We start from the raw sequence: 24,678 nt of genomic DNA, 5'->3' as shown, positions 1-24,678 counted from the left end.
GTGGCCTCCAACCCTTTTACACCAAGATCATTTTTTAAATGTCAGGGCAAGCCGAGATCTACCCTCATTCCTTCCCCAAGACCCCACCCCTTCTCTGAAGCCCCACCCTTTCCATCATTTGCTGTCTCCAGCCCTTACTCGCTCTCACTAGGTTGAGGCAGGAGGTGCAGGCTCTGGAGTGGGAATGAGGGATTTGGGTGTGGGAAGGGGTGAGAGGTGCAAGCCCTGTGAGGGAATTTGGATGCAAGAGGAGGTGGAGAAGGGGCTGCTGGCTCATGGAGGGGGCTCTAGGCTGGAGAGTGTTAGGATCAAGTGAAGGGTTGGGGTGCTGAGCAAGCCACACGCTTGTGGACATGCGGGTACGAGAGAGTTTGGGTTGTATGAGGGGCTCAGGGCAGGGAGTATGATGGGCTTAGGACACAGATTTACAGTGTGTGGATGGTGCAGGAGTGCTGTGGCACAAGACTGGGGATGTGGCGGTTCAGGAGTTTGGGGATGTGAGAGGCTCAGGGCAGGGGGTTCACCACAAAACGTTTCAGCATTGTCTTTATTTATGGGAGGGGCGAGAAACCTGTTTTGGGTCAGGGGCATTATTCCACAGAAATATCAGTCGGGAACCACACAAGTGAGATAGGACTGAGGTTTAAGGCCTCAGGCCAAATTAACTCTTCTGGGCTTCCAGGATTAGTGGATTTTGTGGGCCCCTCTACACTCTGAGGTTGGGCCAAAAATGAGGAATCCAGTGCATGGGACAGGGTGCCAGTGAGTGGAATAGGGATAAGGGGTGCAGACTGGGTGGAAAGTGGGGTACAGGAGCAAGCTGGGATAGGTGTCTGGCCAGGGTGCTGGGGAGCGGGGGATGTCTGACCAGGGGCCAGGGTGCTTGGCTGGTACCTGGGGGTCTCCAGGGACGAGGATCTCTGCGGCAGGATCTGCGGGTAGCGCTGGACAAAGCTCACGGACAGCAACTTTAAAAATCAAGACACTCCAGATTCTACATGGCCATCTTACCACCCCCCCCGCCTTGCCTCCCAAGAGCATGGGGAAGGAAGGGAAGACAAGAAAGCAAGTGCGTGGTTGTGGGCAGAGAAGGAGCATGTGCTTTCTTGTCTTCGCTTTCTTCCCAGTGCTGCCTGCCTGCCCTCCTGCGGCAGAGGAGCAGTGCACATGTTTCCTGAGACACTAGATCTGGTATGCAGCCATGGGACTCCCCCCCCCCCCCCCCACGCCGCAAGAAGCTGCACTTAGCTCCATTTTCATGGGAGGCTGTAGTGCCAGCACAGGCTCCTCATTAAGGGGTAAGGGCAGCAAGCGTGGGCTAGGAACACCTCACAATTGACTGGCTGTGCCCCTGCAATCAACCAGTTGATCGCAATCGACTGGTTGGTGACCACAGGGTTAATCACATAGTTGACTACACACTGACATCCCTAGTTTTATTTTTGAAGTGTTAACACTTTTTTTTGGCTACTCACTATGCTGAGAAAAATAATTGGAGTCAGATGGATCAGTTCACAATAAATTTATTTTATGTGCGGAAAGAAGCTTGCCATTAATGAAAAATTCAGTAGAAAACAGTGCCTCCTGCTTTCGATCTAGATTACTCAAAAAGTAGAAGCTTGGTATTAGTGAAAATTTCAGTAGAAATAATTCTGTAGGAAACATTCTTGGCACATGAAATAAAAGCTTTAAACAAATTAAATCTGAACAGAATATTTACTATGGAACAATACTGACAGAAGAGCTGTGTCTGATGACTGGTATTCTTACCCCTTAGGACAACAACATGGAAGACACTTAAACCTGCTTTATATAAAGTTAATTGTATATAAATAGGGTATCACCATAACTGGCAGTCTTTATTCAGGCCAGCCATTTAGTTTAGCAATTGTAAGTAAGTAATAGGCACTTTGCCCTTCTGATTTCCCCTTTCACCCATCAGCCAGTCTGAATCCATGCCAGGGATACTGTATACTGTTATTACCTAAAAACAAAACACACACCATTAACATTTGACTTAGAATAAATATTTGTGGCAATAAACAAAACCTATTTTCAAGCTATTTCCAAGGGCTCAGAATTCTGATATTAGCTATGTGGATAATTAACATGAACTACCACAGATCACTAAGCAAATATTTATAGAAACCATTTCTCATCATCAGTAGGACAGAGTTTGACAAAGGCCTGAGTCAGAAAGTCCCTTTTGGTATTTAGGTGAAACATTTACTGTGTTATTGCTTTTATGCATGTTGACTTTATACACAAATCCTCTACACCGCATTTTCCCCTAATACTGCACTGACAGGCAATCTAAAGTACAGCAGTTTCTTGGCAACTTCAAGTACCTGCAATCAGTGAAATGTAGAACTAAAAGAGTCCTCTGTATTTTATCTAGTTCAATCTCATGCACCAAGAGAGAACTATTATTTATTAGGAATGTGAATGACTAGTCGACTATCCGATAAGTAAATGTTTATTGGCTAATCGACATGCTAGTCAGCTAGTCGCTTCCCCCTTGCCTTTGCTGCCTCTATCAGAAAAAGGCAGCAATGGAGGCAGAAGAAGAAAGAGATGCTTCAAAGCAGCAGTGCTGCATGGAGCCTGGGGCCAGATCCTGGGCTCCATGTGATGCTGAAACTTTGAAATGTTGCATGCAGCTGACCCTAGGGGCCCTGGAGGGGATGGACCGAAGACAGTGACCAAGCCATTTGTCTTGTGCCATCCCTCTCCAGCCTTCCACAAACCTTGGGCAGGGACACCATTCCTACCCTCTGGCTAATACCACTCCATGGACCCAACCTCCATCACTATCTCACTTCTCTCTAAACTCTGTTCTAGTTCTAGCCTTCACAGCCTCCTGCAGCAACGAGTACCACAGGTTGACTCTTTGCTTTGTGAAGAACAACTTTCTCTTACTAGTTTGAAGCCTGCTACCCATTCCTTTCCTTTGGTGTCCTCTAGTCCTTCTATTATGAGAACTAATGAAGAACTTTTCTTTATGCACCCTCTCCACCCCATTCATGCTTTTATAGACCTCTATCCTATCCCCCCCCCAGTCTCCTCTTTTCTAAACTGAGAATTCCCAGTCTCTTTAGCCTCTCTTCATATGGAACCTGTTCCAAACTTCTGATCATTTTAGTTGCCCTCCCCTCTCCCACCCTCTCTCTTCCCCTCTCCCACCTCCTTTTCCCAGTCTCCCCGAGTTTTGTTCAATAAAGAGAGATTCTATTTTTGACCACACGTTTTCTTTATTTTATACATCAGGAAGGGGGGCTAGGGAATGGTAAGTGGAAGGATGTGAGGGAGTAATGGGGTACGAGCCCCCGATGGGGAGGACTGGGCTGGCTGTGGGCTTCTGGGGGTGGAAGCTCTCCTGCAGCCCCCCAATTGCCCCCTGTGGCAAGTGCAGCCGGTCTGATGGCCGAGTGCTGTGATGTTCCCAGTGTGGGCACTCAGGGCACTCCAAGCCAGGACTGCTTTGCAAGCGGGGCACCCCTGAGAACTGTCTGTCCGGGGTGGGGGTCGGGTCCCTTTAAGCACAGCCCTCGGCTAGCCTGAGGCAGCAGCTCCACGCTCTAAGTCCTCCTCTGATGCCCTGCCGGCACTGCTTCCGGCCATCTTTAACCCCGGTTCAGGGTCCACTCTGTGTGGACATGCTAGTTCGAATTAGCAAAATGCTAATTTGAACTAGTTTTTTAGTCTGGATGCGTTAATTTGAATTAGCTTAGTAGTGTAGACATACCCCCAGCTAGTGAGCCATAGATAACTACTGAGTATGGTTTTCCAGCTAGTTGTGCACCTACTTATAGCCTACATTAATCTGCTGTATTTCTCTTATAAAATGGTGGAGAGAGAGTATCAAAAGCTTTACTGAAGTGAATGACAGCTACTTCCCCCCTAGCCACAAGACTTATTAACCTGTCAAAAGGATATTACAATGATTTAACATTGGTTCTTGACAAATCCCTGTTGACAGTTACTTATCACCTTCCTTACAAATTGTTTGATTTGCTCCATTATCAGACTTGTCTGCAATTCCCTGATTTGTGCTTATTCCCTTTTTAATATATAGATTTTGCCCTATTTCAGTCCTCTGAGATCTCTCTCATCCTTCACAAGTTCTTAAAAGGTAATAGCTAATGGCTCAGAGATCTCTTCAACTATTTCTTTAAGTATTTTAGGATACATTTCATGAGGTCCTGCTGACATGAAAACCTCTAACTTGCCCAAAGGCATATCTAGGCTTAAAATGCTGCTGTGCTCTTTAATTACAACACTAAGTCAAGAAGACAGAGCTCTCTATCAGTTTTCCCACCTCCCTAAAAGGAGGCTCTCTCCTGCAGACATAGCACTGTTCATATGGAAGGAGGAGGAGGAAGAAAGGAAAAGGAGTGTTTACATGAGCATAACTTGAATACTGCGTACCGATGTGGTCTCCTCATCTCAAAAAAGATATACTGGCATTAGAAAAGGTTCAAACAAGGGCAACTAAAATGATTAGGGGTTTGGAACGGGTCCCATACGAGGAGAGATTAAAGAGACTAGGTCTTTTCAGCTTGGAAAAAGAGGAGACTAAGGGAGGATATAATAGAGATATATAAAATCATGAGTGGTGCGGAGAAAGCGAATAAGGAAAAGTTATTTATTTGTTCCCATAATATAAGAACTAGGGGCCACCAAATGAAAATTAATGGGCAGCAGATTTAAAACAAATAAAAGGAAGTTCTTCAACCTATGGAACTCCTTGCCTGAGGAGGTTGTAAAAGCTACACTATAACAGGGTTTAAAAGAGAACTAGATAAATTCATGGAGGTTAAATCCATTAATGGATATTAGCCAGGATGGGTAAGGAATGGTTCCCTAGTCTGTTTGTCATAGGGTGGAGATGGCTGGCAGGAGAGAGATCACTTGACCATTACCTGTTCAGTTCACTCCCTCTGGGGCATCTGGCATTGGCCACTGTCAGCAGACAGGATATTGGGCTGGATGGACTTTTGGTCTGACCAGTAGGGCCATTCTTATGTTCTATTATTCACGGGTGTGGATTTTTCACACCCCTAAGTGATGTAGTTCTACTGATATAGGTCCATACTGTAGACAAGACCCAAGTAATTTTTAACAGTTTCTATTTCATCTCATATCCAGTCTCATTTGTATGGATGGCTTTTATCTATTTGATGACTAGGAATGTAAAAGTGTGTTTAAAAATGCAAGTGTGTAACAGCAAAAAATCATAGCGGTTACATGTGCCATGTAAGCTTATACTGCATTTATCTATGCTTTATCCTGCAGTGTCCATAGCGAAGCCACCTTCCCAGGAGCAGGGCCGGCCAGGAGCTGCTCCAAACCCTACCAGTTAACCTTTTACATTCCTACTCATGACTGCTAACTTTTTTGGTGTGGATTAAAAAGAGGCACTTGGCACTTCAGTGTTTTCTGTTATTGTCTTTCCCTCCTCACAGAATAATAAGCCTATCCTGTGCCTCATCTTCCACTTGCTTCCCACGTATTTGTAAAATGCTTTCTTGTTATCCTTTGTGTACCTAGTTAGTTATGCCTAATTTAGTGCCTGTATCAACTGTGCCACTTTATTCCAACTTCTCCACTGAAATCAAGTTTGTGCTTGTGCACTCATCCCAGAACATAACCTAAGTAGAATGTAATGATTCAGCCATTACGATAGTAACATCAATGGGTGCTAATGGTGAGAAATACTTTCCAACATGAAAAGGGGTGGCAGAACTCAACCTGAACTGCTTAACTCATAAAATAACTTGAGGCAAGCACAGCAAGGCTCTCTCTACATTGGCACCCCTTTCCAGAAAAGGGATGCTAATGAGACCAGTCGGAATTGCAAATGCCGCGGGGGATTTAAATATCCCACGCGGAATTTGCATGAACATGGCTGCCGCTTTTTTTCAGCTCGGGGTTTTGCCGGAGAGAAGCGCCAGTCTAGACGGGATCTTGCGGAAAATAAGCCCTTTTCCGGAAGATCCCGTAGGAATAAGGGATCTTCCGGAAAAGGGCTTATTTTCCGCAAGATCCCGTCTAGACTGGCGCTTCTCTCCGGCAAAACCCCGAGCCGGAAAAAAGCGGCAGCCATGTTCATGCAAATGCCGCGTGGGATATTTAAATTCCCCGCGGCATTTGCAATTCCGACTGGTCTCATTAGCATCCCTTTTCCGGAAAGGGGTGCCAATGTAGACACAGCCCAAGTGTAATCCCCATTTTATGACATTAGACTATGCAAGTATAAGACACTTCAGTGACTTGCAGAAAGTGACAGTGAAATTCTGATACATTTGGTCAATGATTCACAACCAGGGGTACGGTATATCAACTCTTCTAGATATTTGCCTAGTTTTATAACAGGCTATATAAAAAGCACTAGAAAAAGTCAGCATAAGGTAAAATTTCACATGAAATAATTTGTTTATACTGCTTGGCATACTATAAATATTGTATTTTAATTTCAGTGACTATTCAAATTTATTTATTTTTAAAATTATATGGTAAAAATGAGAGTCAGTACTCTGTCACTAGTAGTGTTTGTTGTGACACTTGTCTTTGTCTGATTTTATAAGCAAGTAGTTTTTTATACCCAAGTAGTTTAAGCAAGACAAACAAGACAAATCAGGCTCCTGAAAGGGGTACAGTAGTTTAGAAACGGTTGAAAGTTACTGTATTTGGTTTTTAGTCATCACTCCAGAATACTGAAGTCATTATTTCTAATGCTGAACACAAAGTTTCCTAAACTAGCACTTAAGATATTTAAACTTGTTAGACAGGAGTATTCTAAGTTTTAAATCACTATGCTATTTACAATACAAAAAAAAATCTCTTACCTCATCTGCAAGTAGTGATAGTTCACTGCTGTTTGCAGCATCATAATCATAAAGAACTCTGGCTTTCGTGCTGCCACTTGATGACTTCAGTTCACTGAAGCCTGAAGTAACTACTGAATTGCTTACTGAAGGCAACGAAGCAGAGGCAGAAGCCAAGACTGAGGAAGCAGAAACACTTGGCACAGGGGTTGAAGAAGACTGATTATTGTTAGAGAGGAAGGTAGATGGAAAGCTGTTGAAAAATAAGAGGACCAGTGAATGAATTATTTCAACACACATGAAAGCAAGCTTTCATCACTAAAGAAAGAGTTCCAATTATGACCCCTCTGACCTTTCCTACTAAGTGTGGAAGAGGTACTACACATTGTGACAGCAAAGCTTATTACTTCCTTGAAGTCTAAAGTGTAGTTCTCTTCATGCCAGTTGCATCTGTTAACACCTCAAAATGGGATGCTTAGACTCATGGATTTCACAAGCAGAATCATTATAGCTGATACAGTTAGTTATTCATACATTATGAAACGGATAAAATCCATCACTGAACAAAACAAAACATCCAGCTATCTGACAAGAACAGGAAATCCAATCCTTACAACTCAGAGGCCAGATAAGTTCAGGATGCATGTGCGCGCAGAAGCAGCAGAGTGGAGGCAGCCTCGTTCAGCTGGGCAGCTCTGCACTTGCAGAAACGGGCTGGTGGCAGTGGCACAATCCTGTGCACCTCCCCATGCCTCACATCTTATTGGTGTGGCAACTCTCTACCAAAAAGTGCCCTGCCAGACAGCTTTCCTGCCTTTTCCTGCAGGAAAGCACAGGAATCCTGCAGGACAGTCCTACAGAATCCCCCCAGGAGTAGGAGATGCAAGTTTCATATGGCAGTTGGTGAGGCTTTCCAACCCACAGACTGCATGTTGGCAGGGCAATGGAGATAGAGTTAAAGCAAAGTTTCAGTACTACATTGACATATTTCCAGCAACAACAATAGTTAAATGCTAAAATAAAAGCACTTGTGCATGTCTATGCAAAGGAATTTGTTCCTCTTACTTGCCTAGTTTCTTTAGGATAAAACTATTATATGTAAAGCAAGTCCAATTTGCTTTTTATAGGCTATCAGCCTTTAACCACCCTAATTAAAATCAAATAAGCACAGAAAGTGTCTGACCTTGTCAAATATTTAAGTTTTAAAAATAGTGACATTTAAAAAAAAAAATCAAGCTATACTTGCTCTGTGTACTTCTGGTTCCAAAAGAGGTGTGCAATACACGAGTCAGTTTGCAACTGACTGGTATGTATGTTTTGGGTTTGTTTTTAACAGTCCCAATACAAAATCTGCATTTAGAATCCAATAGCTTCATTGTAAATGAGTTGTAATGCTGCTTATAGTTTAAAAAACATTTATAGGTTGCACATCCGTAAACCAAGACAGTCCAGTCCAGAAACTTCCAACATGATGCTAGCATGAAATATCACCAACATAATAGAATAATTAGAAATATACAGCTTAAAATCCTCTAGATCTGTACTAGCAGTGATCACATATGCACACCCCATCCCTCAGATTTTGCAAAGTCTTTGTCTCACTTTCTACTTCACAGCAATGGCTCTATCTATAGATTTGGGATTTTTACTCCTCTGGTGCGACTAACAAATTTAGTTACCCTCTCATACAAGCCCCTCTTTTGCTCCAATTGAAACACATCTGCATGAAAAAGTTTGCAGCTTTTTAAGAGCATTGTTACAACAGCACAGAAGTTGCGAGCTCTAAAAAATTCCTCACACAAAGCTGTAACTATTAAAAAAATCTTTTGCTGTTATTACCTTCCAAGTTGTTTCTGAAGGTCCAACATATATTGGTAACATTGTGCATAATAGGTCATCTGAGCTTCAACAAAATCATTCAGACAGCGAAGATGATGTGCCTATAAATACAGTGAAGAGTTCACATTTTTAGTGTATATGAATAGTGCCCAGCAAATCTGAGGATGTGCATATCCTGCAGCTCATTTTTGTGAATACAGATACAAAATTATTTACCTAGACAGGGATCTATATATGAAGAGTACTACACGTGCATTAAAAAGGCGGGGTGAGTTGCTTAGCAACAGCCCTGAAGCAAATTCAGGATTCAGATTCACAAGGTAATTGGGATATTAGTATTGCAGAAAATACATTTTCAGCCTGAGAGATGTTTCTCACATAATTTCTGAAGAATTATTGTGGAATACAGCAGTTTTGTAATTTATAGTCTCACAGAGCGAGCTTGGTGGTGGTAGTGGGGGATCTCAGAGAAAAGACAGACCACCCTTTGGGCCCCTAGGGAGATCAGAGTTAAGTTAACTGAAAAATAACCACATCTCAGAAATGGCAATTCAAATGAATATGGATAGTGTAACAGTTGAAGGTGTTAAAGAAAAGGAGCATTTCAAAATTATTCCCTGACACCTTCCTGTAGTTATTTCAAAAGGTCTCAAGTTATTCATTTTCGATACTCACATGTGTACTGCTGATACCTTCCAGCAGCAGTCTAGTAATCTCTGCTTGGCGGTCAAATTCACTCTGAGTTATTCGTACTTCCTGTTCAGACTGAAGAGTATAAAAATATTAGAAATGTGTGCAATAGTTTAAAACACTGCATAGAAACTGTAATGATGTTAGTACATAAAGAACCTGATCCTACAAATAAGGACTTAACTGTAAGCATCTACACGATTCCACGGACTTCAACAGGACCATTCATGTGTATATAGTAAAATATATGTTTAGGTGTTTGCAGATTAGGGTCCAATTTTGCTTTCATGCTCTACAATAACTAAATAGATTACAGCTATTTAGTTTTTCCAGACAGCTGCAAACAGCCATACGAGAGTCTTTTGCCAAAATGTTAAGTGTTTCATTAGTCAGCATGCTTTGTATCTGATTGATCTATGGGTATCTCAAAATTAAGATCTAAGTTGATAAATGAAAATTTAGATTTAGCCACACTTACATTTTAACATCTGTGCTAAACTAGAAAGTTATTTAGGCCATCTACAGCAAAATTTAAGACTTGATGTAACATTTGTACAAAAAGATTAAAATCTTTCAAATCCATGGCTTATTATAATGCTGCCAGTTAGCCTACAATTATTAGCAATGTTACAACACAAAAATGATCTAGTTACATTAGGGGGGGTTCATTTAGCACAATTCTGGATTTCACACTGTTCTGAGCAACCAATGCCTCCCAAATTGCATACAACTATATCAGAGTTGCAGTAGCCAAGGTTCACTGTTCTGAGATTTCTGGTGAGAAGTACACAGAACTGAGATCTAGATTCTCTCTCTCAGTGCTTTAAAATGTGACCATTAATTTTTTTGTCTTTCCCCTGTACTGGATAATTCAGCAGTCAGGAAGTCAGTCTTTAGCTTGGTGCAATAAGGGAAATGGGGAAACTATTTGCAAGTCCTGTTAAAGTGGCACAACTTTTTCTCTTGCATGTTATTTTACAGGAGACTATTTATGCTTATCCTACTATGAATAGTTCCAGGGGAACACAGATTTGACTCAAAGGAATATGCACAGAAAAATTATGGAACTAAAATATTTCTGTGTTAAATTTTTGCAAACATATTTGAAATTGCTTAAAATAAAGTCAGTGAAGAAGCTGTAGAGAACTAAGTATGTAGTTGGTATCCAGCACTGAGATGGCCTGTACTTTGGCACACAAGCTAATTTATATTAACTTTCCTAACTTTGTGCAGAGTGTCCCAAATTAACAACCTGGGGTCCCTGGAACTTGTTCGGTCAGAAGTTTCTCTCCTGCTCCCTGCCCCCATCAAGGCTTCCAAAGCAGTTTTACTTTCAGCAGAAAAAAAAAAAAAAAAAAACAGCAGATTCGTTTACCACAAATTCTTAAGGCTTGAAGTGCTGACATATATTGCTTCAGAAGTTAGCACTTCGCCACCACAGTGAGGTCATAGCTAGCCATTTGGAAAAAGCTGTATGAGAACAAGGAAAATAGGAGGATATTTGCGTGTTGGTGTAGGATTTGTGCTTGTTTTTTAGAGGAGAGGAGGGGGAAGGCTGAAAAGCAAAAAAGGAAGGGTAGCATTTCTTGCTTTTCCACTCCACACAGCTTCCCAACAGATGGGAAAACTAGTTAACAGTTGCATTTTACAATAGTAAATTTTTTTGATACTTCAAATTGCAGTAGCTATCAGGAGATTTTTTTAAAAACATATGCCGATATGAACTTGTGACAAGGCTGATGCTTTAATGAAAGAATAGAGGGCAAATTATCCACTTCAATGAGAAATGAAGCAGATTCCTTCCCAAGGTCATAAAGCCAAAATAAACATGCAGTTGTATAACTTCTTAACAGGTGCTCTCTTAATTCACCAGACAGAAGTGACTTTGTAAGCATCAGCTTACTTGCCATATGCAGAGCATTACTTGAATTGGAGACTGTGGTAGCATGCTCCAAGACCTCTAGTTTTCTCATCTTCTTATGCATTGCTCCATTCCCTTTTTCACTGCTGCTGTTTGAAGTGTAGCATGCTGGTATTCACATTTATATCCCTGTAGTAAAACTTGTGTACATGCACAGCTGACATTCTGAGCTCATGCAACTTGTAACCTTACAACCTCAGTTTTTGAGAAGGGTTCAGGCAAAAGCCTTGAAGTGTAAACCTAGGCTACCCTGTTCCCCAGTGTAGACCTGCAACTAGTCAGTAAAACTTCACATTGGAAAAGGAAGCAGCAGATGACTGACTGTTTTGCCACGAAGGGCCCCTGATGTTACAACTACTCACCAACTTAGTTCAGACTATGGATTTGTAAGCCTTCTGGGCTGAAAAGCATATTGATAGATAACCAGGAGTACAGTGCACCCTGTGCAGGCCACACATTAAAGTAAGTTAGTTAATTGGAAAGGGTGCAGAAGAACTACAAGAATAATTCAAGGTCTGGAAATTAGGCTTTGCAGTAAGAAACTTAAAGAAGCTCAGTCTATTGAAGTTTACTCAAGACAAAGTTAAGAGGTGACATCACCATCTACATATGCCTACCTAGATGAGAAAGATTCAGTAGACTAAAGCTAGCATAAGCAGGCATAACTAGATCCAATCATTAGAAATGGAAGCTAGACCAATCTCAACAACATCTGTTCTTTATTTTAACAGTGAAGGCAATTAATCACTGGAACAACTAATCTTATGTATGTAAATTATACACCATGGCCTAGAGTCTTAAAAGCAGCAATGGAGCCATATTTCTAGTAATAAGTGATTTCCAAAACAAGTTTTGGTTCAATTCAGAGATCAGTTCATGAATCCAAGACTCCAACTTTCAATTAAGGGGAAGGATTGATCTATCTACATTTTTTATTAGGTTTCGAGGGTGCTGCAGGAATAGTCTCTAAGTTTTTTCAGTTACAGACTAATTTGCCTACCACTCTGGAAGCATTTAGACCAGTTGCTGGATCTTCAGATGGAGGCATAAGCTATTGCTTGGAGGATCTGACTGCGTGGTCTCTGATTTTATTACTTTTGATTTTTTTAAAGCTCTACAGCAATAGATAGGCACTTTATCAACCCAACAGTAAATTCAAAGAGAGGCTAAAAACCTCTATTTGAAAATATATAAGCCAATCATTAACACTTGAAAAAGTTGTATGTCTAAGGAAAACCTCTAGCAACTCAATCCACCAGACCTGGCTTCTGGGATGCAAGAAAACTTTCTAGATGGCTTTGCTGCTAGTTATGTGATGGCAGCAGCCTGAGTGGCATTCCAACGGCCTACAAGTAGTCTCCTGTTTCCATCAGAGCGCTGCTTGAAGGAGCCAATGAAATCTCCTGCTACATAATCGTAGCTCAATATGGGCTGAACCTCTCTAGTCAAGCACCCTTGGGACTGGACCAGTGCAAAACCAGCAAATTTGCTGAACCACAGGAAGTCAATATTGTTTAGCAGCATTCCTAACACTGCCACTACTTACTGGGCTCTTAGAAGAAAGACATTTAGGGGTACAGTAGAACAAAAAACAACAACAGCACAGAACACAGAGTCAAGACTTGTGACTGTTAAACTTCATGCAACTGCAGGAAACTTGGCCACACCCATGGTAAGTGAACATCTGGCTAACTAAAATCATGACTACAGATGTTATTGGACCAGAGGGTGCCGGATTGGAGAGGTTCCATCTGTAGTATGAGACAGGAGAACTCATTGCTGAATCATGCTATGTTCTACTCCCAGTTCTCAGACTCCTTAAAAACAGTGGTTCTTAGTTCTGCCATTCAGAAAGAAAGGGAAACCAGTGAGACAGTATTGATGAAATCCAGCAGAAGGCACATAGAACCCTCAATAAGTCAAGTTAAGTCTGAAAGTATCATCTTGCCAACCTATAGTTTTGTCTTGCATTCACCATAGACATTCCATTATATTTGCAGGCCCACTCAAGAAGACTAAGGCTAGCACTGTTTCTCATTTTTTCCCCACTCTCCTTCAGGCTTGTTGCTTCTATAGTATCAGTTACATATATGAATACTACAAGACTGACAGTTGAATGTGTCGGTCTGTCAATTGGCCGTTCAGAGCACTACCACACAATCCTTCCAGAAAAAGAAAACTGAAATTTGTTTGTAGTAAGATCCCATGCTACTGCCTTAACTTTTATAAGAAGCCCAACTATCTTGTTACTTACAGGCTCATAGTCACAAGAGAGTCATATGATGGCAGGCATTACTCCAACAGTATTTCTTCCAATTCCAAGGTTATTGCTGAACACTACCCTTATGATATACCTCACTTCACTACTGGTAAGGGGCTAAGTAGTTACGTAATACAGCAGAATGACTGCCAACAATGGATTAACTACAAGACCACGGAACAGCCTTTATTACACTGGAACAGCAAACACATCACTGTTTCACAGTGCTGCAGTCTCTGAATTGTTTACTTACTTTTGTCACTTCCTCTGCCCAAATCTTGCCAGCATTAAGAGTTAAGACAGACATTTAGAGCAGCAAAAAGCAGTTCTAACAGTAAATCCATACATATGTACTTTAATTTTCCCATTTCTCCTCCCCCTCCTCCCCTTTAGAAGTTTTTCCAAGAGTGGACAACTGACTCATTGCACCTACACGAAGGTCTTCGCTATGAACTATATTCGGTCAAGAAAATGTAACATTATTTAAACACAAAGAATTCCAGCTTAAATTGCATACCTATAGCATTATAGTACCTACATGAAGCATGTAATGCTATGGCGCTATTATACTTAAGTGGAAATTGTACGAACCGAAACTGATGAAAACCCAAGTTTCATAAAATGTGATACTTGTCCATAAAACATGAATCTTACAATGTAAAATATTTAACTACTTGAAAACGGATACAAATCTAAATTACTTATTGCAAGTTATAAATAAATGATTGTTAGATGTTTTAAAGAGCCATCAAGATTGAAATATTGATTAGCTGAAAGATATGCTTTAAAGAGCCATCAAGATTGAAATATTGATTAGCTGAAAGATATGCTCACTCTTAATGACAACCAACTAGACAACCTATGTTAAATATAAAACTGAAATTGAGACAAGTGATTTCTCTTGCCATCATAATTCCATTATTGGTTGCTACCACAGGAAATTGCAATAACTTGGACAATTTCAGTAAATAATTTATTAAAAATGCTAGCGACATCTCAACACTCAGTTAATATTAACTGTAAGATAGCTACATCAGTAGTCTTCATCAGCACAGCTTTATTTTCATTTGTGATGTTGAAATTACAAGTTTTTTGGAAAGCCAGCCTGATCCTGTCAAAGTTCTGGTTAAGACTCATACAATTTGAGTCAAGACTTCAGTAGTTCTATAACTAGAGGTAAGATTCTTTAGTTTAATAATTCACTATCTGTACATCAATGGAGCCTTGAACACTGAAGTGTTCACTGGTATTCCAGACCCCACTGAAAATCAATATTGTATTACCAGGTGCTGTACACATTCAGAGAATGACACCAGAAAGAGGAACAATCATAAAATATTGTGCGTGAAGGAAGTCATTTGGACTAGTATGCTAATATTTTGGCCTCAAAACAGGATATATTCAAGGCTGAGAAAGAATCAGCAAGTCTTTGCAAAAAGTATCTTAAAATTATTATTGTTGGTTCAATTAATTTGATAGAGGCAAGAAATAGTTTCTAAAATATTAAGTTTCAAAGTTATTCCATTTGTGATGGATGAGAGACCTGACAGCAAGAAACTTCTAAGATTCAATAAGAAGCTGCTGCTCAAGATCAAACAATGTCTAGGAATCTAGTCAGATGCTTGCTATAGGCACACAGGTTTTTGATAAACTGTTATCAATAATGGTGTATATTGCTGTGTTCCTGGCTCATTGGGTTGGTAGTTTTAGTGTGTAATGTGAAATTAGGCAGGAATGAATACCAATACAAGAGACAATAATAAAGAATGGCTTAGACTGGGTTCAAAAGGTGAGCATCCCCTCCTCTGCAAAAACAAACCAACAAAAAACAAACCCTCACACCCCTGTATAAAGTATCTATCTGAAGGGACTATGGATGAAACTGAGCATTTACTGAGCTAGCAGGATCCCATCTGGATGATGGGTAATTCCTGGTTAATTGAACATGCATGTACACTATTTTAATGACATGCTCTCTAGTTCTTTTGACTGGTTCTGGGTGCCCTCAAGGGCACCATAAAGCAGCACAAGTTGCAATTACCCTGGAACTGTTCTCTACAGAATACCCTGGGGAAAGTCAAATAATGCATTTCATGTGTTTTTCCACAATTGCACTTACATTTTTAATTCTAAAAATTTCAAATAGTTACATTAAGCTATGTAACATCAATAGAGTTGTGGAAACAAGGAAAGTGCACTTTGAATTATTGGATACAGTCTGACCAGGAAAAAACTAACAATACAGAACCATGAGTAATTTATTTAATACTTTTACCTCTCGCTCTCTCTTTTTAAAGAAGAACTCTAAGAAATTAGAATACTGAATCCGTTCTCCATTCAAAATATGTGATATGACAATAAAGGCCACTAGAATAGGACAGCAAGAGGAAACACTTGGTAAAAGAATGTATGAACACAGGAGGCCAACAAACCTTTAGCCATTTTACATGCAGCAAGTTGAGCATGTAAGAAACATTTACCATAATGTTATTTTCTTCCGGCTGAGACGTGTTTAGTTGCTTTAGTGCATAGACAGAGACAAAACCAGGTTACACTGTTAATACTGTAGGATAACATTGTTACAGAACATAATAGTTAGACACTAACACTGAACAAAGCAAGTGGTGAACTCAAACAGTTGCTGATTTAATCAAGTAGCTTTATTCAGCCATTTTAAATACTTCTCTGAACAACTTCAGTTAAAGATAACAGAACATCACCGAAGAGATTTAAGTTGCATGTGAATATGTAACAAGCCATTCCAAAAAAACAAGAATATTGAAGCAAAATATTAGAACAGGGCAAGATTAAGCCTTCAGAAGACTCTCAAGTACCCCAACTGTTCTATTTGTGTTCCCACTCTAACAAACAAAAAAACAGCAATTCTTAATGCTTGGCACACCCTACCTTAAAGATTACTATGTGGAAGAGTTCCTCCACATTTTGAAATATTATTGACTAAACTTGTAAAAAAACCAAAACAACAAAAACAAAACAAAAAAAATAGTCGTTGTGACAAAGGTTCACTCATGTAGGTTAGAAAAGTAGCAGCATAAAAATTTGCTATGCCTAATATGACTACAGGTCTCTGGGACTATGGGGGAAAGGAGTGTGGCACACAGATGGTATTCTTTTCAGTCCTTCTTGAAAAAAGTACGGGCCTAAACAAAGACAGGTACATCCTGGAGGTGAATGCCTGGTTACAAAGATGGTGTCACCAGGAGGGTTTTGGCTTCCTTGACCACAGGATGCTGTTCCTGGAAGAAGGACTGCTAGCAGGGATGAGGGTCACCTTTCGAGGCAAGAGAAGAGAGTATTTGGACACACACTAGCTAACCTTGTGAGGAGAGCTTTAAACTAGGTGTGATGGGGACAGGTGGCCAAAGCCCACAGGTAAGTGAAAACATGGAGACCTCTAAGATGGGTCAAAAATGGGAGGGAGCATGGGCTATAATAGCAGAGATAAGGGGGCAAGGCAGAACTGGTAGGTCCCATGCGAAGCAAGACTAAGAGGAAAAATAACTGAAGAGAGTTGGCAATTTTTCAACAGCACATTATTAAAGGGCCCAAAAGCAAATTATACCACTGCGTAGGAAAAACAGAAAGTATGATAAGAGACCACCTTGACTTAACCAAGAGATCTTACATGAGCTAAAAATCAGAACAGGGTCATATAAAAAGTGGAAACTAGGTCAAATTACAAAGGATGAATATAAGCAAACAGTGCAAGTATGCATAGGCAAGATTAGAAAAGCGAAGGCACAAAACAAGCTCACTAGCTAGACACAAAGGGTAACAAGAAGAGATTCTACAATAGAAGCAGGAGGAAGACCAAGGACAGGGAAGGCCCACTGCTCAGTGAAGAGGAAGAAACAATAAAAGGAAACTTGGAAATGGCAGAGGTGCTTAATGACTTTTGTTTGCGTTTGTGTCAAGAAGATGGAAGGTGATAGGATGCCTAACACAGTTACTACTAGTAGAAATGGGGTAGGTTTAGAAGATAAAATAAAAAAGTTAAAGCTTATTTAGAAAAAAGTTAGATATCTTCACATCACCAGGACCTGATGATTCAGAGAGCTGATAAAGGAGATATCCGAGCCCTTAGCTATCATCTTTGAAAAGTCATGTAAGTCGGGAAATACATCAGAAGACTGGAAAAGGGCAAATATAGTGCCCATCTATAAAAAGAAAAATAACCTAGGAAACTACAGATCAGGCAATTTAAATTCTGTGCCAGGGAAGATAATGGAGCAAGTAATTAAGGAATTCATTTGCAAACATCTGGAAGAGAATAAGGTGATAAGTAAAAGCCAGCATGGATTTGTAAAGAACAAGTCATGTCAAACCAACCTGATAGCTTTCTTTAATAAGATAACAAGCATTGTAGACAGAGGAAAAATGGTGGATGTGGAATACCTAGACTTTAGTAAAGCATTTCATATGGTTCTCGCATGACCTGATCAATAAACTTGGGAAATATAACATCAATGGGGCTACTATAAGATGGGTGCATAACTGGCTGGATAATAACTATTCTCTGAGAATTGGTTAATGGTTCATAACCATAACCATTAATCGAACAGCGTAACAAGTGGAGGTCCGCAGGGGTCTGTTTTGGGACCAGTTCTGTTCAATATCTTCATCAATAATTTAGATGATGGCATAGAGAATATGATTATTAATTTTGCAGATGATACCAAGCTGGGAGGGGTTGCAACTGTTTTGGAGAATAGGGTCATAATTCAAAATGATCTGGACAAACTAGAGAAATGCTCTGAGTTAAATAGGATAAAGTTTAATAAGGACAAATGTAAAGTACCCCACTTAAGAAGGAACAATCAGTTTCCACACACAAAAAATGGGAAGAGACTGCCTAGGAAGGAATATCGCAGAAAGAGACCTAGGGGTCATAGTGGACCACAAGCTAAATATGAGTCAGTGTGACACTGCAAACATGATTCTAGGATGCATTAACAGGTGTGTTGTGAACAAGACTGGAGAAGTCATTCTTCTGCTCTACTCTGCACTGATTAGGCCTCAGTTGGAGTATTGCATCCAGTTCTAGGTACCACATTTCAAGAAAGAGGTGGAGAAATTGGAGAAGGTTCAGAGAAGAGCAACAAAAATGATTCAAGGCCTAGAAAACATGAGCTATGAGGGAAGACTGAAAGAATTGGGTTTGTTTAGTTTTGGAAAGAGGACAGAGGGGACATGATAGCAGTTTTCAAGTACCTAAAAGGGTGTTACAAGGAGGAGGGGGGAGAAAAATTGTTCTCCTTGGCCTCGGATTATAGGACAAGAAGCAAGGGAGGTTTAGGTTGGGCATTAGGAAAAACTTCTTGTCAGAGTGGTTAAACACTGGAATAAATTGCCTAGGGAGATTACTGATAATCATTGGAGATATTTAAGAACAGGTTGGATAGACCTATCCGGGAGAGCCATGAGGGCAGGGGACTAGACTTAATTATCTCGAGGTCTCTTCCAGTTCATAGAATACTAGAATATTTAACACACACACACACCACACACACCACACACACCACACACACCACACACACACACACTAACAACAACAGTATAAAATGTAAACAAGTCAAGAAGTTCTCTCTTCAGTTCCATGTAGTCATTACTTATTCAATTGGACATAATCATCATAATTCAGGTACTAAGTAAATTGTAATTCTCCTAAAAGTCAGACATTAATATTACTTCAGCAAATATTTCTGACACACAAATGTGGAAAATTAGGGTGAACATTTTTTTTTAAAATGAAAAGAATATTATACTTACTGCAGCTCTAGCTTCTGCAACTTTTGCCTTCTTCAGTCTGGTTTTTGCTGCATCCAAGTCTAGTCTTTTATTTTGCAATAGTTTGCGTTCCTTCTGGAAGTTTAGGAGAAATGTCACTTAGTTTATAGGATCATGTTGATGCTCTGTACTACATAAAGATCACTCGTTAGCGTACTGCATACAAGCAGACTTCTACATCTGAAACCACAGGCCTAGTTAGGCACAGAATTTTTTTTTAACTCCTAACCAAGATAGGCCACACTTACTAAAAGTGGCAGAAACAAGATTTTCTTCAACCAGACTTTTGAGACAATGTGTGCATGTGGAGGGTAAGAGACAGGAATTGCTTAGGATAAAAGTTAAGTTTCAACTACTTTCTCCTTATTACAAGTTTACAGAAAACTCAGATTAATCTATCCCTTTACTTAAATATTTATGTTTACAACTATCTTCAAGTGTTTAAAGTACATTTGTCAACTTACAGTAATTGTTTTATAATCTCCTTCTATAAAATTTCTTAGAGGAGTCAGGAAGTTTATAGCAGATGTTTGAATAAGTTCTCTATCTGCTGTTCCAATTCGCTTTTGTGTTTCTCCACATTTAATTAGTGCATTTCCTGCAAAAGGAAAAGAGATGGTTGTTAAATAGTGATTTCTGTAAGTGGCTACACAAATTTCTACAAGCAGAACAGTTTAGGCCAACATTTTAAAAAAATGTAGCTTTGCTAAACAAATAGCTTTTAAAAGAAGTTAGAAGCAAGGCTGTTTTAAGGAGTCACTTTAACTGGAAGTTCTGAAGGCGCTAATGTTCATTATTAGATCTTAACCTATTTGAATGATTACAGCACTGTGGTAGTGGTACTACATATGGTAACTCCATTTCACATTTGCTAAGTTTGAATTGTTAGTATTAACCAAGAAGCATTTTTTCCCACTTCTGACATTTAGATTCACCATCTGAACTTCTGCTAAATAAAGAAATGTCAAACATTGAGGATGCTTTTTGCATTTAATGTAAACTCTGCAAGTCCACTTTTGAAGACAAGGGGAAGATTTGTACTTCAATACAAAAATGTTAGTAAAAACAGATCCTAAGCCAGTATTATGAAAACAACTTCAGATAGATACCATGACGACATGCTTCCAATGATCACACATTTTATTGTTCATAGAATTCTGAATTAACTGAAAGAGGAAAGTGATTGAGGATCTTATCAAAAAGTTTGTTTTGTATGCACTTATGTTTCCCACCAAAATCTCTCTTGCTCAAATATTAAGTACTATGCAATAGCACCATTTGAAAGCCAACTGCAAAACTTATTTTTGCATCTTAGAATGAATTAGGAGCATTATAGCAAATTGCAATGGCTGCATACTTTAACTATCAGAGAAGTAGCCGTGTTAGTCTGAATCTGCAAAAGCGGTGAGGAGTCCTGTGGCACCTTATAGACTTAACTTCTATAAGTGGGCCTCATCCTCCCTGACTGGATCCACCTCATCATCTCTAGCCTGATTCTGGCCTGCATATTTATACCTGCCTCTGGAAATTTCCACTACATGCATCTGACGAAGTGGGTCTTTGCCCACGAAAGCTTATGCTTCAACACTTCGGTTAGTCTATTGAGGGGCTCCTCAATACTTTAACTAGTTAGACACATTGGTCTGAAGCAGCTCAATGATGCTTAGCTTGCTTTAAATAAATACTAGTAAGCTTCACAGCTGGTTGTTGAAGGGTGAACTAGTCAGATGTTTTCAAGTGTCTTCTCACTTCTGTTATACCCAAAGGCTACGTCTATACTGCCCAGTCTTGCGCAAGAACATATGCAAATGAGGCATGGTGATGAATATCACCACGCCTCATTTGCACATGTTCTTGAGCAAGACTGGACAATGTAGACATAGCCATAGACTTTCTGCTAAGCTTACACGTGTACGCTTCTAACAAAAGGGTAGATTATCTTCTACTTTAGCAGAAAACCCTATTACTTTCAGACGTAAAGATCTTTTCATCGTAGAAATTCATTTAGCAAAAGTTTTACTTTCCCAGCTGCCTTATGTTCTGAAATGAAAACCATCAGGCTTTGTAATATGTGTATTTTGGTAACAGTATACCCATGTATTAACACTTGATTTATTTTAACTATTACCTATCCATTTAATATAGGCACGTTTAAGAGAATGAGAACTTGACTTCTTATTAAGACCCAGTCTCTAAAATTTGCCATGGAGATGCAATTATAAAGGAGTAAGGATGTTAGCAGTTTGTCGGACAACTGTTTAACTGGTAAGCAATTGCTTATCGGTTAACATCCCAATTAACTGTAACACACTCCCTGCTCTGCATTTAGAACTCAGACCGGCAGGCTGATTCAGACCCACCCACTGGTAGAAGTTTTAAATTGTTTAAAAAGTGGAAGTTAAATCCTAGTGATGAAAATAGAAAAGAGCATAAACTCAGTCAAATTAAGTATAAACATATAATAAGAAAAGCCAAAAAGGGGTTTGAAGAGCAGCCAGCCAAAAAATAATAGCAAAATGTTTCAGTAAATCAAAAGCAGGAAGCCTGCTAAACAACCAGTGGGGGACTCCTGACACATTGAGATGCTAAAGAAGCACTCAGACGATGAAATCTTTGCGGAGAAACTAAATGAATTCTTTGCTTCTGTCTCACGGCTGAGGATGTTAGGGAGATTCCTAAATCTGAGCCATTCTTTTTGGGAGAAAGGTCTGAGGAATTATCCCAGACTGAGGTGTCATTAGAAAAGGTTTTAGAACCAATTGATGAGCTGAACAGTAAAATCACCAGGACCAGATGATGTTCATCCAAGAGTTCTGAAAGAACTCAAATGTGTAGTTGTGAAACTGTTAACTGTGGTTTGTAACCTATCCTTTAAATCAGCTTCCATACCAAATGACTACAAGATAGCTAATGTGATGGCAATATTTAAAAAGGGCTCTAGAGGTGGCAATTATAGACTAGTAAGTCTAACATCAGTACCAGGCAAATTAGTTGAAACTAAACTAAAGAATAAAATTCTCAGACACATAATTGTCATTTGTTAGGGGAAGTCAACATGGAATCTGTAAAGGGATTCTGTAAAGGGAAATCATGCCTTACTAATCTACTACAGTTCTCTGAGAGAGTCAAGCAGCATATGGACAAGGGGTAGTCCAGTGAATATACTATATTTACATTTCCAGAAAGCCTTTGACAAGTTCCCTCACCAAAGGCTCTTAAGTAAAATAAGCTGTCATGGGATAAGAGGAAGGTCCTTTCATGGATTAATAACTGGTTAAAAAGACAGGAAACAAAGGGTAGGAATAAACTGTAAGTTTTCAGACTGTAGAGAGATAACTAGTGATATCCCCCAAGGGGTCTATACTGGAACCAATCCTAATCCTATTTATAAATGATCTGGAGAAAGGGGTAAACAGTGAGGTGCCAAAAAGATAGTCTACTTTGATCTCAACTATGAAGAGCTTCAAAAAGATCTCACCAAATTAAGTGATTGGACAACAAAATGGCAAATGAAATTTAATGTTGATAAATGTAAAGCAATGCACATTGGAAAAAATAATTCCAACTACACAATATGATGGGGACTAATTTAGCTATAACTACTCAAGAGAACTTGGACTCATTGTGGATAGTTGTCTAAAAACATCCACTCAGTGAGCAGCAGCAGTCAAAAAAAAAAAAAAAAGAGAACAGAACACTGTGTAATGGTGTCCTCATCTGATCTCAAAAAATATATACTGGCACTGGAAAAGGTTCAGAAAAAGGCAAAAAAAAAAATGATTAGGGGTCCCATATGAACAGAGATTAAAAAGACTGGGACTTTTTATCTTAGAAAAGAGGACACTAAGGGGGGTATGATAGAGGTATATAAAATCACAACTGGCGTGGAAAAAATAAATAAGGAAGAATTATTTACTTGTTCCCGTAACATCAGAACTAGGGGGGGTCACCAAATTATATTAATAGGTAGCAGGATTAAAACAAACAGAAGGAAGTTTTTCCACATGCAGTGCACTTTCGACTTGTGGAACTCCTTGTCAAAGGATTTTGTGAAGAATAGGACTTTAACAGGGTTCATGAAAGAACTAGATAAATTCATGGAGGTTAGGTCCATCAATGGCGATTTGTCAGGATGGGTAGGAATGGTGTCCCTAGCCTCTGTTTGACAGCGTCTGGGAATGGATGACAGGAGAGGGATCATATGATGACCATCTGTTCTCTTCACTCCCTCTGGGGCATCTGGCATCGACTTCTGTTGGAAAACAGGGTAACGGGCTAGATGGACCTTCGGTCTGACCCAGTATGGATGTTATGTTTAAATGAAGAGCATGGCAGAAGCTGCCACCTGATACAGAGGCAGCAGTACAGGGAGACAGACTGCTCATGGAGATTTTTAAACAGATTCCTCACATGGACCGATTCCTGTCTGTCACCCACCGCTGCTGCCTCTGATACAGTAGCAGGGAGTGGAGCCAGGAGTTCACTGACTTCCAGCCCTACCCCAGGAAAGCATTTTAATACCTGTGTAACCATTAAGAATTATTGTGGCTACGTGATTACTAAAATAAACCATTTCTAACTTCTCTATGAAGAAAGAGGTTTTTGACCGAGTGAGATAAAGGTAACCTTGAATAAGCCTAATATGACTAACCACCCCTAGTAAAAAGTACTTAAAAAAAAATATTGGGCCTCAAACGGCACTGAGATATTAAACTAAAATTTAGTTGTTTCCTATAGCAATTCCTCTGCACACAGTACACATCTTTTTTAGGTAAGTTGCTATTATTGCATGGAAAGGAGCTGCACTTTTCCCTTGTGAGTAGGGATTCAGTTTACATTTTTCCCCTCTCTGTTCAGGTAGTAAAGTTACACAATACCTGGGGTAGAGTAATGGTTACAATGGCAGCTGTAACTGATGCTACCCACATCTTCGTTTTGGATGAAGGCTTCAGATTTAATATTCTTAAAAGATGTTCATTGAATACACTAAGTTAGTTTATGAAATCTGAGCCATCTCCTTGGCTCAAACTTACCATAAGCTGTTCCTGGGCCAAACTCATTCCCTGCATCAATCATATACTGGCCTAGTTGTTCCGGGTTATTCACGCGACTTGGTGCTTTGCGGTCCAGTTTCTCATAGACAAATTCTTCTATTCTAGCATCTAAAAAAAAGGGTTACTTACTTATTTGAAGTGCAATTACTGTAAATCAAAGCAGTATTTATAAAACTGTTCACTGATAGAAAAGCAATTTACTGATTCATTCACAGAATATCTAAGTGAATATAAATATAAAGTGATGATCACTAACAGCAGCCTGCTCATCTAAAAAAA

General features: G+C 39.7%; 1 protein-coding gene across 1 annotated transcript in view; it reads right to left on the bottom strand.

Annotated features, from left to right (window-relative positions):
* Positions 1-1,507: 1,507 nt before the first annotated feature.
* The window catches only part of SH3GLB1 (SH3 domain containing GRB2 like, endophilin B1), a 34,536-nt gene continuing 11,365 nt past the window's right edge, over positions 1,508-24,678 (bottom strand). Inside the window, exons 3-9 of the mRNA XM_075936407.1 lie at positions 24,379-24,507; positions 19,810-19,943; positions 19,328-19,420; positions 9,342-9,431; positions 8,667-8,767; positions 6,849-7,080; positions 1,508-1,984 (exon numbers count right to left, since the gene is read on the bottom strand). Coding sequence (XP_075792522.1) covers positions 1,877-1,984; positions 6,849-7,080; positions 8,667-8,767; positions 9,342-9,431; positions 19,328-19,420; positions 19,810-19,943; positions 24,379-24,507 — 887 coding nt within the window. The 3' untranslated portion in view covers positions 1,508-1,876. The remainder of the gene's footprint in view (positions 1,985-6,848; positions 7,081-8,666; positions 8,768-9,341; positions 9,432-19,327; positions 19,421-19,809; positions 19,944-24,378; positions 24,508-24,678) is intronic.

The sequence above is a fragment of the Pelodiscus sinensis genome, chromosome 9 (genome assembly GCF_049634645.1).
Source record: "Pelodiscus sinensis isolate JC-2024 chromosome 9, ASM4963464v1, whole genome shotgun sequence".
Taxonomy (NCBI): Eukaryota; Metazoa; Chordata; order Testudines; family Trionychidae; genus Pelodiscus; species Pelodiscus sinensis.
This window is presented reverse-complemented; position numbering and strand designations above follow the sequence as displayed.